The 19,770-nt window shown below is 34.9% G+C and overlaps 1 protein-coding gene across 2 annotated transcripts in view; it reads right to left on the bottom strand.

The window, feature by feature from the left end:
* Positions 1-19,770, bottom strand: part of LOC128028982 (amyloid beta precursor like protein 1) — a 55,331-nt gene that overhangs the window by 34,185 nt on the left and 1,376 nt on the right. For both annotated transcript variants that reach the window (XM_052616404.1, XM_052616405.1), the window contains exon 2: positions 19,085-19,445. In XM_052616404.1, coding sequence (XP_052472364.1) covers positions 19,085-19,147 — 63 coding nt within the window. In that variant the 5' untranslated portion in view covers positions 19,148-19,445. The remainder of the gene's footprint in view (positions 1-19,084; positions 19,446-19,770) is intronic.

Raw genomic sequence — 19,770 nt, 5'->3', positions numbered from 1 at the left:
AGGCTCTGCTGTGAAAATTGAACATGTGTTTTTGTAAATCTTGTGTCTTCCTGTCCAAACTAAAGCATAATCTCTCCAGACAATGACTGCAAAGGAATTATAGAATAACACTACTCTTGACATCACCGATCACTTTTCTGTCATGAGGTTATTTTCTTGGGCCTTGCATATAAATAATGAAATATAACATGAAATGTCCGTGGTACTAGTTATCACTGCACATATGTTTCAGTTTATTCCTTATACTCATTTAATGCATTTCATTTGTTCAGTGTCTTATGCCAGAGCAAATCAGCGTCTCTGCCATCTGAAAGCTTGCCAGCAAGACACAGCGTGCTAACAACTGTGAAATCACTAATCCTGCTTTGGAATCGCTTGCTTTTCTTTGTGGGATATTGCAGATCAGCGAATGGCATGAGAATTGGATTTGAAAGAATAAAGATGATATTTTTCCGCTTTCTTTCGAGGCAGGTGCGTGTATCAATGCTAATGTGTATATTTAAAGACCTATTTATCAAATTCAGCTTGTTAAATGAAAGGTCAAATAACAGTCATCAAGTGAATTACTTTCATCTGCGCTGTGGGAATATCCTGATCTCTTATCCCTCTGAATAATCATTCAATCAGCATGGAATTCATCACTGAAATCAAACATTTACTTCATAAACCTACCGCCTGCCTTTTTTGGTTTGCGTCACTTTTATTACCACCACAACCTTTGGGACTGTTAAATGTGTGTGTGTGTGTGTGTGTGTGTGTGTGTGTGTATATATGTATATATATATATATATATATATACCCACACAAATACATTCATGCATATAAATACATTTCAGAAATGAATATATTATTACATGCATTTATTTTAAAGCTGCAGTCCGAAACTTTGTGTTCAAAACGTTCAAAATGTCTATAATAAGCAAGTACACCATGAATCCATTTTCCAAACAATGTTTTTGGCTTGTCCTGAATCACTACGGTATAAGATTATATTATATTTATATTATATACACCAATAATAAGTTTATATTCGGACTATTTAGACTGGTTCAGGTAGGTACCACTGTGTAGTAGCCCAGTACCTGCTTGATTCACCATAGACATAAACCGAGAGAAGTAGCTCCGGCTACAATGTTCTACCGCAAGACGCACGCAGTTCTGTTTATAAACCGCTAGCTCACCAAACGTTACGGACTCCAGTTTTAATTTTACTGATGAATTCCTTTCTTAGGATTGGATGGTTTGGAAAAGAAATCAGTAAATAAATGCATAAAGAAATATTTTGAGAATAGAGCCATATAAATAGAATATAGAATATAGCTATAAAATGAATGTGAATAGCAAATCTCAGATACTGTCACAATCTCCAGCTGAAGTGCCCTCGAACTCCACTAGAGGGCACTCCACCCCTGACTCTTGCCACGCTCACAGACTACATTTCCCATAATCCTTTGCCGGACTCATCCTCACTTATTGCATTCACCTGTGTCTTGTTACCTCCATCAATCGCACCATATTTGTAGCCTGGTTATCCATTCATTCATTGCTCAGTATTGTAAGCCTGTTGCGTTCCCTAGTTCCTTGCTTTCTTGCCGTACCCTTTTTTGACCCTGGACTGTTTCTGATTGTTTGCTGCCTGCCATGATCGTTTCCTGGTTATTGGATTATTCTTTTGTCTCGACCTGGATTGTACTTGTTTTTGACCCTACCTATTTGACCACTCTTTGTAATAAAGCCTGCACTTGGATCCACTACTATGAATCTAATCTAATCTAATTACAGAAACAGTCTTTTATTAATTTGATCAGAAATATTTGAGACACTGCTGACCTCTGTATAAACTTGGGAGGCCAATCAAAAAGAGAAGGAGATTATTTGAAAAATCTTAAAAGTATATTCTTAATTTAATTTATGAATTATGTTGACCTTACCAAGGAAAAATTAGAAGAATAAAGCACACACATGGGTTGTAGAAGATGTGGAAGCAAATATAATTTGTTTATGGAACTGCTCTTAAGGCTTTCCTAAAGAGAAGCAGCTGTAAAGAGGCTACAAATTTCAACACCTCAACACACACAAACACGAAAAACATGTCTGTCTGTTCCTTGTTTCTTTTGGTCACATAAGGCCAATCCAATCCACATGGGAGCTTTTTGAAATTCACACAATGGTTCTTCAAGGATGTTTTGTTGCAGCAACTGAATATGTGTAAAATGAATACAGTCCTGCATCATTTGAAAAGGTCCCCACTGGTCGTTCAAAAGCTTCTGTCTGTAATAATGTTTCTGTGCAGTCAGCGAACGTAGGAGTCAAGGCCTTTTTTTGCTTGAGTTTGTGCTCTTTTTTTTAAAAGCACATTTGCACATTACGTTTATCCTCATTATGCCTTCGTTTCTTCTCTGCTCTCATCTCTTCCTCACTCTCTTCCTCTCTTTTCTCTACATTTAATGCATCTGTTGGATTTGTCTGCAGCAGGTTGCTGTCTTCATGCTGCAGTCCACTTTGGATCTCTTTTACATGAGGTATGTGTGTGTGTGTGTGTGTGTGTTACAGATAAGATGATGACTGACTTCAGTAGGTGTAAACCTGAGTTTAGCATCAAGAAATGCCACTGTAGTGATTGTGGATGGCTGGTGTACATGGCTGAATCAATTCAGTTTAGGGCTTAAACCACAAATTGACAAATTGACATTACAAGATTGCATGATTTAGTGTAAACAGCCCAGAGGTAAAGTGAAATATATAAGATTATGCATTGTGTATCATTAATTTTAGATGAATGTTAATTTATAAATATACTATTGTTCATTATTAGTTCATGTCATGTCCATTCATAATACAGTAAATAATGTTAAAACTTTGTTTTATATACACTTTTGAAAGAAATTAATAATTTTATTCAGCAGGGACACATTAAAATGTTCAAACATGTCAGTACAGACATTTATAATGTTACTAAATATTTCCATTTCATATAAATAAATCCAGAAAAATCCAAATTTTCAAAAAAAATATTAGGCAGCTCAACTGTTTTCAAAATTGATAATAATAGGAAATATTTCTTAAGCAGCAAATCAGCCTATTATAATGATTTCTGAAAGATCGTGTGACACTGAAGACTGGAGGAATGATTAATTTACTTCACAGGAATTAATTTTAAAATATATTAAAATATATATTTTTTTTTACATTTAAATTATAGTAGTATTTCACATAAGCACTCTTTTTCTGTTTTTGCAGAACAAGCCTTGGTAAAAGACTTACAAAAACATAGTATGTAAAATTAAATGATCTTATATTATTAAATGCTGTTAAATTTCATTGATAGGTCATGATACCTAATGCAATATGCAATGTCACCAAATTGAACCTCATTGTAAAATATCACTAAATTAATATAAGGTAAACTCGTATTGGAATGTTTTTGTCCTTGACCAACGAGATGTTGTTGATTCAAGAACATCCAAGTCTGCTTGAAAAACTAACATCACCATGAATCCACAAGGGATATGCAAAATACACGATTGGTTCTCAATTTAATATCATTACTATCTACAAGGAAGTGTTTTCTTAGGAAAGTTTTATTTCCAGTTGGAATGAGCAAACATTGACAACCATTCATAAGAAACAAGAATGTATAAAGTGTTTGCCATTTGATCTCATTTTGTAGAAATCAAAACCCCTACTTTCATTATGACAGCTGACCTTTAGACTTCATCAGTCTTTACAGTTCTAGTATTTTCAGTAATACAGCTTGCATGAACATTACATGCTGTGAGATCCCCATTATAATACCTCAACATACCCCTTTGCTTTCGTTTACAAATCCAGAGTCAATGGATTTAAAGCCAAATCGGAGAAATCTGAGCTCTCACTGACTTTGAGCTGTGATGTCTGCGGGCTCTGAGCTGTCAGGTTATAGAAAACTTGTCAAAGTCTGCGTTAGCATGATTTCGCTCTCCCCAGAGGAGTGAAACACTGGGCTTCCCTTCCTCATTCTCCTTGTTTACCTTTGTTCACTTTGTTGTGGAAATTTCCACGAGTTCCAATTAAGCATCCCATTGAATTGTGGCACATGCGTCAACACATTTAAAGCTTTTTTTTTTTTTAATCACTCTTTCATCTTGTCTCGTCACCAGGCCACCCTTCCCCCATCTCTTAACACACATCAAACACTTGTGCGTGTATTTTTGCCACTCCTTCCCCCATTCTTTACCTCACGCTCTCTTTCGGCAGCATCACTTGCCCACTGAGGCTGGTTGCTGTGGCAACATCTCCCAACGGAGCTGGCTACCTTCCTTGTTACCGTAGCAACTGGTTCCCTGCAGGATTCCAAATGAGCCACTCCATCTCTCTCTCTCTCTCTCTCTCTCTCTCTCTCTCTCTCTCTCTCTCTCTCTCTCTCTCTGGTTTCCAAAATTGAACTGAAATATGCTTTCCTGGCTGCTTTATATTCAGTAGGTCAAAAATATAAATGAGCACAAAACATTAGAGCCATTGATATTGTTTGTTTGAACGCTACATCGCAGCCACTTAAGATGCTTAGACACACATTTACATGTGACTGATGTTGCTTCGACACAATGGCTCATGACATAATTAAACAAGAGCGAGCAACCAAATCAGATAATGTCCAACAATCTCACTGGTCTAAATGGGTTCGGTGCATTTTAGCCCGAATCTGCGCATCTTAATGCTTCATCCTGTCCAATACTTGGAATAAGGATCTTGTTTTCCTTTTAAAAAGGGAATTAGACTTCTGCCTGCTTTCTCTGAGAATGTGGAATATACAAGAAATGCTTTATCATCCATATTGCAGTACCTGTTAATATAATATAATATAATATAATATAATATAATATAATATAATATAATATAATATAATATATATGTGTGTGTGTGTGTGTGTGTTATAAGAACATAACTAAACATAAAAATAAAATATAATTCAAATGTTCATAAATACTCAAAAAGGACCCATTAATACTCACTTACATACTGTATTCATATAAATATAAAAAATAAATTACATCTAAACAGAAATGAAATATAAAAAGCACATAAATAAATATTTAAAAATGTAACTATTATAAAATTAAAAAGACAACTGGAAATATAAAAAGAAACGCTAATTCAAAATATTTTTAGTAATTGAATATAAATATATATTAATTTAAACTTATTTTATTTCAGCTTGTTTCCAAGGCAACATTTAACATGATGTACTAAAATAACTGAAACTGAAAGAAAATTTTGTTAAAACTATGCAGACATTAAAAAAAAAAAAACAGCAAAAGGTAATAAAAATGGCAAAATGATGAAAAACACAAAAACTAAAACTCAGGCAGAAAATGTAAAAACAAAATACAAATATTAACAAAAACTATAATAGTAACTTTACTACTAAAATAACACTGGTGTGGAGTTATGACTATAAAAGTATGTTTTAAATACAAAATTAGCCTATAGGTTACACAGATTGTTTCAAACGGCCTCCTGCTTTCACTAGACACTAGAGTGTCTTTATATGTGAAATGTACAGGATCTGCTTCATCCTCCCTACCGCAAGACCCTTTAAAATTCATATTAATATTCATCACAGACCATTAGTGGGTGATATTACTCATGTCTCAAATTGCAATGTGTAATTGCTGCTATTAGCAGCGATTTAGCTGTGGTATAGCATTAGTTTTAATGCACAGACTCAGCCCTTATAATTTAAAACGTAACACTTCAGGTTTTTACTTTGCATCTAAACATCCAAGATATGGAAGGATCTTGTAGTATTTATTAACTACATCTAAAATTATTAAACTCATTTGCATCAGTTATAAAAAAGCTAAAATAAAATATAAATAACAGATGAAAAAAATGAAAATGAGAAATGTTGATTTGGAGCAAAAATAGAATATGTTTAAGTTAAAATTATAAAATGACTAAAACTAAAATTAAAAAAAAGATTTTTATTAAAAATGCTAAAAACACTTTTTCTAAATTATTTAAATGAAAATAATCAATTAAAATTTAATTAAAATAATACTGGAAATATACAAGTAAAAGCTCATTAAAATATTAATAAATAAATACTAAATAACATGTGCTATGACTGTAGAGTCCTGCAGCTTTGACTTCAAAACCCAGAAGACCAAGTCACTATGAAGTCCCTCAAGGTTATCTTATGGGATTTTATAATGGGATTTCTCAGTTTATGAATAAATGAGTAAAACCAGGTCTATGGTAAATATAAACAGACGATACTTGGGCATTTTTCTGTACAATGTAAATTACACACACCCATACTGAAGGTGTGGAGTATGTGCAGTTTACATTGTACAACAACACATCCAAGTATCATCAAGTTATGTTTAACACACAATTATTTTACTCATGTACAGGAACATTATAAAAATCCATAGAAAAAAAAAATCAATAAAGCCCACGGCGAAATAGTCTTTTGGGTTTCATCATAATCTTTTTTTCTTTTTTTATTCTTGTCATGTACATCTGGGAGAAACAGATTATATAAAAATGATGCAGCAGGGACTTGATTCTATCCATAGGTTGTTGATTGGATGCAGGCAAATCTGAATGCGAGACTGAGGTTGATTGTAAGAAAGGGCTGGGTTTTAAGCAGACTAAATAACTGGAGAAAACCAGCATTCATCACCAGAAAGAAGTCCATCATTTCACTGAAAAATTGAGTTTTGAAATTTGGACTAAGATTGAAAAATAATGAAAAATGAAAAGAAAAAAAGAAACATGAATCGTTCATTATTAGATCAATAAGATGCATTTAGAAAGCACAATAATAAATACAATGAGCAATACTTCTCCAGCTTTTATTAATCTTAGTTAAATGTTAATTCCATCATTTGTTCAACTAACATTCAAAAAGAATAATAAATGCTGTAAAATATATTACTTAGTCATGTCAGCTAATGCATTAACTAATTTTAATAAATCGGGTTTGGAAATACATGAGGCTGAGTAAATAATTCTGTCTTATGCTGGTTTTGTATCTGGTTAAAGTCAGGCTGAATTCAGTCATTGTTCGTTATCTGCATTACTCTCTTTTTGCACTAATGGTTCCAGGGCCGAACATGTCAGATTAGACAATAAAAAAAAACTGTACGTGTACTATATACAGTATATACAATGAACTATTCTTCAGACAGAGCCTAGAGGTTTAATACTTTCCCCATTTCTGAAAAGAGAAAAATGCTCTGTAATCTGTGCTGAATAAAGAAGCACAGTTCAACAATTCATTCAATTATCTGTGCTTGTGAAACATATTGATAGCTACAGAACTCATCTCAGCTCACAGTGGCAAATGTTTACAAATGCCATTTTCTTGCCGTGTCCTTGAGACTTCCTGCCAGTGTGAAATATGCCGACGTTAAAAGACTGTTGAAAAATATATTGTGTGAAAGATCACACTGCACAGATGTAGCACAAAGGAAATATTCATGTTAATGCTACTGTGAAAAGCTAACATTTTAAAGTGGTCATATGACGTTGCTAAAAAATGACATTATTTAGTGTATTCGGTGTAACGAAATGTGTTTACGTGGTTAAAGGTAAAAAAAAAACACATTATTTTCCTCATAATGTACATTATTGTTTTTTTCTCTATGCCCCGCCTTTCTGAAATGCATCGATTTTTACAAAGCTAATTGGTCTGAAAACCGAGGTGTGATATTTTGGCGTTGTGCGTTGTGATTGGCCGAATGCCTCAACCATGTGACGGAAATGTTACGTCCCTTATCATACTGTGATGCCATGTCCCGGCATGACAAGACAAATCCAATAAAAACCCATTACAAACAAGGAATTTGTTGCATCCTGTGGGGACATAATTATGAACTACGTGTTGCGTTGGGTATCGTACCGCATAAACATAAAACCATGTTTGTATTTGTGATCGGAGAAACAACAAGCACTACTCTACACTTCTCAAAACTCGTGTTTGAATCATCAGTGGCCAATCCTTTAAAGTTGCTGTATGTAGGATTGTGGTTGAACTAGGTACTGCAGTTAAATTTTTTTTTTTTACCTGGCCCCTCCTCCTCTGACTTGACGCACACAAAGGTTGCCAGATTGACGACACCAATAGGAACGAGTGCACTTGGCGAAGAATGAAATGAAATATGCCTTTTTTTCCGCCAACTGGCAAACTGGTGTGCCGAAATGCAATTAGGTAAACTGTCAGTGGCCTGGTTTCACAAACCAAAACAGAGAACGACATTCTGACCCGGAACCTACATTTTCAAAGGAGAATAAATGACTGTAGCATTGTTCTTCAGATAAACAAGGATGTTAATTTAGCATGTTTCTTAAAGAGTCAAACACTTACATACAGCACCTTTAAATATAATATAAAACGTACTTACAGCCTGATAGTCAGCATTATTTGTCAGAACACCGGCATTGCAGGCTATTCTCCCAGGAAGTCCTCGTCCTCCGTAAAATGTGCTGCAGTACACACATCTGAATATTTGGGTTGAACTGATTTGGAACAGCTTTGTAAATACAACGCACGAAACACAATATCTCCACGACATGGCGGCTGCAACAGTTCTACAGCTAGAATCAAAGTCACGCCTTCTTTCTTTGCGAAAACATTTGGGCAGTGTTATGCAAATCTTCCCACATCATGATGTAGACACATGGGGGCATGTTTAAACGAGGCGTTTTAGGAGGATGTGGATGAGTCTTAACTTTTATAAAGAATATCTCTTTGGGTTTGAAACTTTAGTCGTTGCAACTTTAGGGATCTTATCTATTCACGGCAAGCTTGTAACACTCCAAAGAGAAAGGAAAACTTGAAATCGCATCATGTGACCCCTTTAAAAGTGATGGACAATGAACGATGAATAAGCAAAGATAGACCATAATACTGTGGTGCAATGGTTCGAGGAGAGAAAGGTTGCAGAGAACACTGAGTTCTATTAGAGACAGGAGAGTTACTAGATTGACAGAGGTAGTCTGAGAGAAGGACAGATGGAGAATGAGTGAAGTGGGCACAGACAATAAATATTTGATTGCAAAACAAACTGAGGTGATGAAAAAAAGGGAAGAAAAGCAGCAGCAGGCCGGCTGGGGATGAACACAGGGGTGGCGGGCGGGACGTTCAAGAACAGGAGAGCGTGACAGAGGCACCCAAGCAGATCCGACAGAGCAAGAGTCCGGACCTTTCCGAGGTCCTACATTATTGATGGAGCTGCAGCTACCAACCATCTTTTTATATATATGTGTAATGTGCCGAGCCTCACACACAAAAAAATCTATAATTTAGGGATTGGGTAGATAAATGTAGAATTTAAACTCTTTCCATTCACAATTCACAGTTTGCTAAGTCACTTCACATTCAGCAATTGACATTTCATTTAAAAAGCATTCTCAGTTCAGTCCTGAATTATGCACAACCCTGGTACATAATGGTGATGCCACTCGACTAGAAAAGTCCCCTACTGATGGTGATGTGGCGATTTATACAAGCTGATATCTGAAGAAAAGAACAATCCCATCTTGCTCAGCGGTGCAGGCAGAACCTATTTCATGTCTCAACAGGGGACACTGTCATCACAGAGACAAAACCACTTCTGTCAAACATATAAAACCCTGATGCAACCTCATTGTTGACGATGCATCTTTTCAGAACAAACAACATTTTTACATTTTCTAAAGAACGCCATCATTTGCGTAACAAGTTTTGCATTTTACTCTACACCAAGAAATAATGGACAAAAATGTGATCTCCACAAGTAATGGTTGAATATTTATTTATTTATTTTTACGTGGATTCTCAGTGGTATGCACCAACCAGCATTTCTCACGAAGGACTATATATTTTTATTCCACAGAATTCCTCCAAGGTGGCCCTAAATCTGTCTTCGATCTCAGAAATCCATCTTATCTTGCTACTATCCATCTTATCTTGCTATTTCCTTTGAATCTATTATCACTCCCCATTTAGCCCAGTTTGCATCGCATTCCGGCATTTAACCACATTTCGAACCGCTGGTCTAAACTTGTTCATGCAAAACCACTGACATTTAAACTAGAAACACTGTGTTGACTGCTGTAAAGTCAAGTCTTATATACTGTATTATGGCTTCTGAATACAATCATATGTCAACACCTACATTTTCTGTCAAGTTGATTCATTATCGCAAAAGCCCTTCGCTGCCGAAATCAATTCTTGGTAACTGGCATGGTTTTATATATTACTGCATGTGCTCTGAAGACAGGCTTGTGACATCTTTCCACTGACTGACATCTCCCACCAGGCCATACGTGAGTGCAGATCACTGAGAGAGATGAAGAGGATCAAGCAAACAAATCCGAGGATTTCTCCCAAAAGCTAATATGGCTCTATCTACCTTACACTCTCTCCTCCCTTGGCTGCAGTTTCATCTGCCATTACTGTATCTTTCAATGTAAACTCACTCTCTCTCTCTCTCTTTCTCTCTCTCTCTCTCTCTCTCTCTTCACGCTTTCTCTCTTTTCATCCATGTCACTTCAGTTAAAGTCTAGAACAGTGTTATCAATTTATAGCAGCAGCTCCATAGGTTGTCCAACTAAAGCCTCCATCTGGGAAGCCAAACCTTCAGACTTCATTTTAGCCTCACAATCTCTGAAAGTTTGAACAGAAACCACATCCAATTAGGCTTTTCCCTGGCCAGCCTGAAGACACAGACAGAAACCTGCACTGGGTATTATTCACACTCATAGGGCTGCACACTTATGACAAAATTCTTGCCACACAATTACAGGTATGCCACATTTTTGGCTACATATCCTCCAACTGAGATCTGTTTTTCTGATCTATTCAACTTTATAAGCTGTTAAAAGAAGGCTCTTATGGTCATCGGTGCTGCATTTATTTAATAAAAGATAACAGTTTTCTATATGAATACATTTTAAAATGCAATTTATTCTTGATGCAAAGCTGAATTTTCAGCATCATGAGCACACATCAGCGACAAATGAGCCTTCAGAAATCATTTTAATATGCTGTTTGCTGCACAAGAAACGATTATTATGATCAATTTTAAAAACATTTGTGCTGATTTATGGAAAACAAACAACTTTTTTTTAAGTTGAAAGTGGAAATATATAGATTTTTTTTTTCTCAGCAAGGATGCATTAAATTAAAAAGTCAAAAGTAAAATGTAAAATGTGTTAACAAAATAATGTTATTTTTTTACTTTATATTCATCAAATAATTCTTAAATCTGTATCATGATTTCCACAAAAATATTAAGAAGCAAAAACTGTTTTCAACATTCATATGAAATGTTTCTTAAGAACACTATCAGCAAATACATTTAAAAAGAAAACAGTTATTTTAAATTGTAATATTTGGCATAAATATTTGGTATAATGTGTTTTTACTACACATGCAGCCTTGATGAGCACTTGAAGAGACTCTCAAACATAAAAAGTCTTAAATATTCCAAACTTGTTTCCAGTTGTGTACATCAATAAAAACACACAATGATTACTTAGCAGAACCAAAATTTGACATATTGTCTGTCTGCACAATAAGTCTCTTATATAAAACATTTCTGTGCCTTGTAATGGAAGCATTTTGTTTTCTTTTTACATTGCTCACATGCATTGAATAATATGTGCTTCATTGTCTACACTGAAAACAAACAGCATCTAGAAGGTTTTTTTTTTTTTTTTTTTTTTTTGGCAGAGTCAGGCGATATTTATTCAGCATTGGCACTGGCCTCCATGAACAAAAGTGAAAAATCACAGTGCTGAAACTCTGCTCTTTAGCACCGGTTGCCAGCAGTTTAAATGTCATTCATGTGCACAACATGTCTGTGATTGGTTCAACTACTGCAAAAAAAAATAAATAAATAAAAATGAGAAGAATTAAATGGAATGCTGTAATCAACACTTTTTAGTACAACTAGTTAATTATGGCATCATTTGGTAGATTGCGCAACCTGCACACTTGTTCAGAAACTTGAGGAAATGTATCTGATGTCTTCTGCAGAAGCAGATGATTTGCCTGCATTTCAATCTACAGTAAATCCTCAAATGCATGAAACGGTTGCATTTTTTCATAGAAGATGCATAATAAAGGTGCAGGAATTCACCAGCTTGACCCTGGGTTTTATAATCAACAAACAAAAGTGATAGTGGCTGCCAAATAAGCCACACTGCTCAAATGGACATAATCTTATTGGTGAGAGTTAATGGGTTTCAACGGCATCTCTTTTTAATGAGGAGTGTATTTTTCTTTCATAGTCATAGAGCATATGACATATCTCTGCACTGACAAGGAAAACTAAAACGGCGGGAAGGAAGAGGAATGATGCACTGAAATGGTGCATTTCATACCCTGTAGCAAATGCACATGGTAGAGCAAAGCACATTGGAAAACATTAGTGAAACCTGATTATCTCCCAGCTGGGAAATTAATTAAACGAGAGAGGGGGGATCGGTAGGGCTTGTATGCTCCTATCTGTATCAACAAATCCCCTGCCCTGCAGCCAGAGTTGCTGTACCTCTGTACCGACAGGGCCTATAGCCTACTGGGGGAGTGCTGAGCATGCTGGGAAATTAAAAAATGTAAGCACATCACCACCCAAGGGTCTTTCCTCCCATCCATGGGGCTCTCTTTACCCGATTAACACTGTCTTACCCCATCCACCACCCACTGCTAACAATGACTACATAAGGACGTCCTGTAGAGCGGTAGCGGCTACATAAGCGGAGAAGCACAGGTGCTACTTATCAAGGGCAAAACAGGCTTACATTTTTGTGTCTGCAAAGTCACTCCTAAAACTGGCATTGAAAAGCACGGAAAGAGATCAATAAAATAATATATAAAATAAATATACACATACATAAATAAGCAACACTATAATTTTGTATTATTTACATTCAAATGTTATATCATAATAACAATTATACACTTTATACGATTAATTATCCTAAATCATGTTAATTGGTCGAATAATTTTCATAATGTACACAATTTAACAATTTATCAAAAGTATAATTCTACAAATTATATTATTAATCATACTTAATTATGTTAATTATATTTAAAATTGTATTTAATTAAATCATTTAGTAAAAGTATAAAACTTATTTAAAAAATAATAAATAAATAATATTCACCACTAGTAAAAAATAAAGTATATGATTATATATATATATATATATATATATATATATATATATATATATATATATATATATATATATATATATATATATATATATATATATATATAATTTTTTTTTTTATAATATTTTTTTAAATAAAACTTCATTTATTTAAACAAATATTTATTTACTATAAGTAATCATGAACAATTTAGGCTTACATAATTTAATATCTAAAATGACATATACTATTATAAGTGATTTTTTTATAATTACAGTTATTTAAATGAAATATTATTTCATATGTAATTTAAAGTTTTTACACAAATTGTAAAAACATACTAAGTTATGATAATTACACCACATATAACACTATTTTAACAATTTATTAGACATTAGGCTTTCATTAAATGCACAAGAAGTCTATCACTGCTGTGGAGCTGTCAGGTCATTATATATCAAATTCAAATTAACCAACAAAAACTGAATCTAATTTTGAATAACTGAATTATTAACCTACAGTCATCAAAATGCAATGTACTTGGTTCCTAAAAAACTCAGTCCAGATGTGCTCCATAATTGTGCATGATCTTCCAATCTTTCTGAACCATTTCATGCTATGTTCCCCGAGGGGCTTCGCTGTTCAGCTTCATCAGGTCTCAGGTTCCATAACGTGGAGTCTTTCCTCTGCCTCTCGAAATCTAATATCAAAATGTTCTCAGATGGATCTCACACTCCCAACCATCTTCACAACAGGCCACAGTTCAGCTGTTTCCTCCATGCATAAACAGAGTATGAAAGCACTCCAAAAACCCTCCAAAAGACCCTGAGAATAATCCTTGCTCTCTAGCATCAACAAACAACCGCTTCACTACAGTCTAAACATCGCTTTCATGAGGGAAACAACTCCCAGAGAACATTACGTGAGGTACATTATAAGGTACGGTGAGGAAAATGCTGCTTTTTGTAAACCACATATTCGGGGTGAAGTTTTAAGAAGTGGTTTTATTGTGAGCCAAACGGGGGAATCCAACATCCTCAATCGTGACTGCAAAACCAATGAAACCAAGACTGACTGTACAACACAACTGATATACTGCAGCAACAGTAATCCCAGTAATGCTCTTACCAGTCCAGCATAATTGAACAATGCAAGATGGGTTTATGAGTCATAAAATTAAGCAATCTGCACTGGTGGTTAATAAGTAAAGAAGTATAGTAATCCTCTTAGGATACGACTGTCAACTTTTTGCACTCTCCCACTTCCGAATAACAATGGGTGGGATTTGCACCTCATCCAGATTATTTCAACATGGAATAATGCTCACTGTTTCACACAAGGTGACTTATCCCTTCAGCTTTCATCTGTCATACAGTTGTACTGAATAGAGCTGTATTTGTGAATGGATACATGGTTCATCAAAGAAAAATACTGCTACTGTTGCAAAATAAATCTCAGAATTTGTTGTATCGCATTTTGAAATAATTTACACTGAAATTTGTCATGAATGAGGACCAGTGTTTCCACTGACTGACCAGTAGTCCTGGGTAATATATATTGAATTATTATATTATATGATCTGTGATATTAATATACTTAATAGGAAAGATGCCTATAGAGTTTGGAAATTAATTTCTCTAAATTGGTCCTTTTGAACTGTTCACTATTTTTAATCCGTAAAAAGAAAGATTGAGTGATTCATTTGCATCCTAACATTTAACAATGTTATAATAAGCCCATGTGTGTCATTTTGCATCCTTCAAAATGTTTTAGTAAAACATATACTGTATGTACAGATTATTACATAAATATTGTTAAGATGGTTTTATAAAATTTATTAAAAAGAAATCTGTATTGTATTCTTGCTTTAAACATTTTGAATATACAAAATTTGGTCAAAAGAATTAAACCAAATGATTCCTCTGATCAAATAAAATAATCTTATGATGCCATTTCAAAGAAAATACATAATTATTAAAATATACTCTACTATTAAAAGTCAGGTGTCTGAAAGAATTGTTATTTTTATTTTTAAATAAACTCATGCTTACCAAGGCTGCATTTATTTGATCAAAAACAAAATACAACAGTAATATTGCGAAATATACGGAAGTTCTAAGCGGCCATGCATTATAATATTTTTTCTTCTTGTTTTCTCGTTATAACGACTTCATTTTCTCGTTTTCTCGACATAACGAAGTTCGTTTTCTCGTTTTCTCGACATAACGAAGTTCGTTTTCTCGTTATAACGACTTAATTTTCTCTAAGAAGTTACAAAACTGCGCCAGCAGGTGGCACTATAGACCTGAATATAACTGATGGGGCGTTGTACACCATCCACTTTACTGTATGCGGACCTTCCTCATGATCGCTATAATTTGTGCAGTCTTCATTACTGACATTTAATTAATTCATAAATGTTAAATGCTTGAATCAATATGAATATTTTGTGTATTAAGTTCCTGCTAGATGCATGAGTTTCACCAACGCGTTCTGTGTCATAAAATAACTGCTTATCAAAACCAAGGTTGACATCACTGTATTCTGTTTATCTCCAGTAGGACGGGATTTAACGATGCAGGCTGATGTGCTTCTTTTCCTTATTACTAATCTTTATTGTTAACCATATTGATGAGAAATGTGATGTATATGTAAAATCCATAGGCTAATTTAATTCAGTTTTGTTCTATAATGTTGTAATCGTTTTTTTCTACACACACACACAGACACACGCACACACACACACACACGCACACACTACACCTAGTCCTACACATGGACGCTCTTTTCAAACAGAAGCTTGTAACACACATGATATCTGCCACATCATATAATGAGTACTACAAATTACAAATTATATATAATTTTATTTCAAATAAAGGGAAAATGAAAAGTGAGTTTAATCCAAGCAGCTAATTTCGCAGTGTTGCCATTTAAACATGTTAATTACAAAAACAAAACGTTCGTTGTACTGTCTCTGGAAAAATCAACAGTGATTGATCAGCCTTTATTTATATACAGAATTGTAGACTTTATTACCTAGTCGAAGCTAAATTCGCTGAAATATAGGCTACAGTAAGAGCGCCTGCATGGTGTCCATCAGATGCCTGTCAAAGTTGAGTTCGTTACTATAGCAACAGTAAAACTGTCATGTCATTATAACGAGAAAACAAACTTTCGTTATGTCGAGATAACGAGAAAAATAAGTCGTTATAACGAGAAAACGAACTTTGTTATGTCGAGATAACGAGAAAATTAAGTCGTTATAACGAGAAAACAAAAAGGAAAAAAAAAATATAATGCATGGCCGCCATGGCCGCTTAGAACTTCCGTAGAAATACTATTACATTCAAAAAACAAATGTATACTGTATTTGTATATTTAAAAAAAAAAATACTCCTGTTATGGCAAGAAACATTTCTTATTATTGTTGATGTTGTGCTTTTAATATTTTTGTGTTTTCAGGATTCTTTGATTACTAGAAAACATCTGAAGAATAAATCATAAAAAAGACAAATGAAGGTCAGAAGGGAAAAACTTTTCCACAATATGCAGTCTGCACATATATGTCATCATATTTCCTCTCTGTTCAATGTTTTACAACAAGTGCACAGACATTGCTAAAGGCACTGCTGCTATAAATGCAAAGAAAGGGTATCCCCTCACAGACCCCAACAAACTTTGATATACGTGCCACAAATATTGCAATGCTTTACAATGACATTACATACACACTGGGTCACTGCATATAGCAGGTGACAGTGGGTTTCCTAGACACACCCTAAAAACTCTGCTGTTTCCCATGAGGCTTGACGGCAGCATCTGTGGACCAGCAGCAAGAGGTGAGTGCTGACGCAATCAGACAGCAGGAGAGAGGACAGTGGAAGTCAGCCAGGTCTCCCTCCCTCCCTTCCTTTCTGCTCTTCCAGATTTTCTAGGCAAGCTTCTCATTGAAAAACAGCTTGACGATATGACAAACAAGTTTCAAATGTGACAGAAACAGTATACTAGTATACTCACACAATGTCTTTACCAAGATTTTAGTTTTAGTTTTAGTTTGATTTATTATAGGTTAGGTTAAGATTGAATTCCACTGAACTCAATCAAACTGAGTGCATTCAGGGAGACAGGATGTGACTTCATAAAGGGGAGTAATATTAAGAGCAGAGCAGTTGCAGAGCTGATTGATTATTGGTTATTGATTATGCTGTGCGAATGACTGAATGAACAGATAAACAGAATAAAGAAAAACAGCATTTGAATATAGATTTTTTTAGGGTTGTGTTAACATACATAGTGAATGTACTGAATTAATAATTAATATTTTTACAGCATCTATTAATCTTGTTTATATATATATATATATATATATATATATATATATATATATATATATATATATATATACACTAGAATATATAGACAACATTTTGCATTAACTGTGTTAACTTTAACTTTGTATATGTAGCCGTTTGTTTCTCTACGCCTGATAACAAATGCTAAAAAAATTATTTTTAGGCTTTTTCTAAATTGATACTGATGTCGCAGTATGAACTATTTTTTAACCCCAAAAATGTTGGCAATAAAAATCCCTGGATGCAGTGAAGGATTGACAGATATGCATTCTCTTGATCGCACCCTGATTCATTCACAGGAACTGAAAGGGATTTACAGTGTTTATATCCTGTCAGACGGACACAATCCTCTTCCTGCGCAACACTTTATTTCCCCAACATCTGCATGTGGCCAAATTTAGAATCAAATTATATAAGGTGTTTATATAATATATAACTCTACCACATTATTATTTATTTTTTTTCATAAAGGATTACCAACCCTTTCAATAAAAATAAAAAATAATAATATATATATATATATATATATATATATATATATATATATATATATATATATGTGTGTGTGTGTGTGTGTGTGTGTGTGTGTGTGTGTGTGTGTGTGTGTGTGTGTGTGTGTGTGTGTGCGTGCGTCCGTGTGTGTGTGTGTGTGTGTGTGTGTGTGTGTTATATAGGCTACAGTATATATGGAATGGGATGTCAGGATGTCAGCGTGGGATGTCAGGCATAAAATGTCTGAGTAGCCTCATTTTTCCATCTTGGGCCTGGAGGTACAGTAGGCTTCGTCAGCACTGCAGGCCGCAGAGGCTGCAGCATATCTAATAGCACTGAATCAACATCCCACCACCAGACATCATTCAAGCATCAGGGCTGAGAACGTGTCTGCTGCTGTAACAATCTGTGTTCTCCTGCTTCAAACTATTTCATCTGAAATACTACTCAGAAATGTCACATTTTATTTATAGATAGATACATTTTCTCAGACAAATAGCCAGTTCAGTTGTAGACCAGAAAGAACAATTTTAAGATTTTTTTTTACAATCTAAGATGCATGGTAACCCATTAAGTTGCATGTTGGACATCTGCAGTCCACCATCTACGAAAGACAGCAATTGCCCCCTCAATGCAAGTACATATTAAATACTAAAAATCGAATAGATTTCAGTGATATGTCAATTGTATACGAAGAAACATCCATTCTTTAATGAAAAAGCTGTGCCCCACCCTACAAAATAAATATGTTCAGCTAATTTATCTTTCCATTTATCAGGCCAAGGTCCCGACTGGTTCTTTCTCTCAATCACACACACACACACACACACACACACACACACACACACACACACGCAAACACACACACACACACACACACACACACACACACAGGTGCACACACATGTATACACACAAACGCACAAATATACACATACAAGCAATCATAAATCTTTTTTATTGTTCATTTTCAAATTGGCTGCCATAATAATAATCTATATAGAAAACAGCATAGGGCTAAAATGAGGTAGCCTACCCAAGGTTAATCTGAAACAAGTGCAGAAAAATGAGAACAAAAAACATATCATCCGCATTCGGATCCTACCTCATCTCTCCAGACGCAATAAGACAATAAAGTCATCAATATTAATGGCGTTTTCAGCCCCATTCTTCTTCCTTCTCCTCTTAGTATTTAACTTTGCTGATTTATTTGATTGTCTATTTTTAATTAATGTATTATTTCCAAAAGAAAAAGCAACGGATTTGAGCCGGTCTGCTGCGGGATACGAGCTGGTCTGATCGGAGATATCTCCTGTGTCCGCAGATCTCGGTGTGAACTGACACTCGGTTGCGGCTCCGCTCAGTAAAACCAGACCCTCCTCCGCTCGGGTTGCGCAGAAGGTGGGCGTGCATTTGCTGATGAACGGCGCCCCCTGCTGGACATCCGTGGACAGGCACTGTGGGTGCTTGAGAGGAAAGGGGTTAAATTAAATATTTTAAGAGATACATACAAAAGCACATACTTTTCAGCTTTCTAAATGTCTCTCGGTGCCAACAATTAATTATTTCCATAAATCTGACAGCCGCTGGTTTCCCACACTACGATACTTTCACAGCCACCTTGTGTTTTAATGATGTAGTTTCAGAATGAGCCGCTAGAGGAAAGTCAATATAATGTTTACACCTTGTACGCACGCGCGATTATTAAACTAACATATTTGATGGCTGTATAACCTAGAAAAGCAAACGAGACTGAGTTTTGGTTGAAATATCCGATAAAAGTCTGATGGG

The sequence above is a fragment of the Carassius gibelio genome, chromosome A15 (assembly GCF_023724105.1).
Source record: "Carassius gibelio isolate Cgi1373 ecotype wild population from Czech Republic chromosome A15, carGib1.2-hapl.c, whole genome shotgun sequence".
NCBI classification, from domain to species: domain Eukaryota; kingdom Metazoa; phylum Chordata; class Actinopteri; order Cypriniformes; family Cyprinidae; genus Carassius; species Carassius gibelio.
The sequence above is the reverse complement of the archived record's forward strand: the minus strand, read 5'-3'. Positions and strand labels throughout refer to the sequence as shown.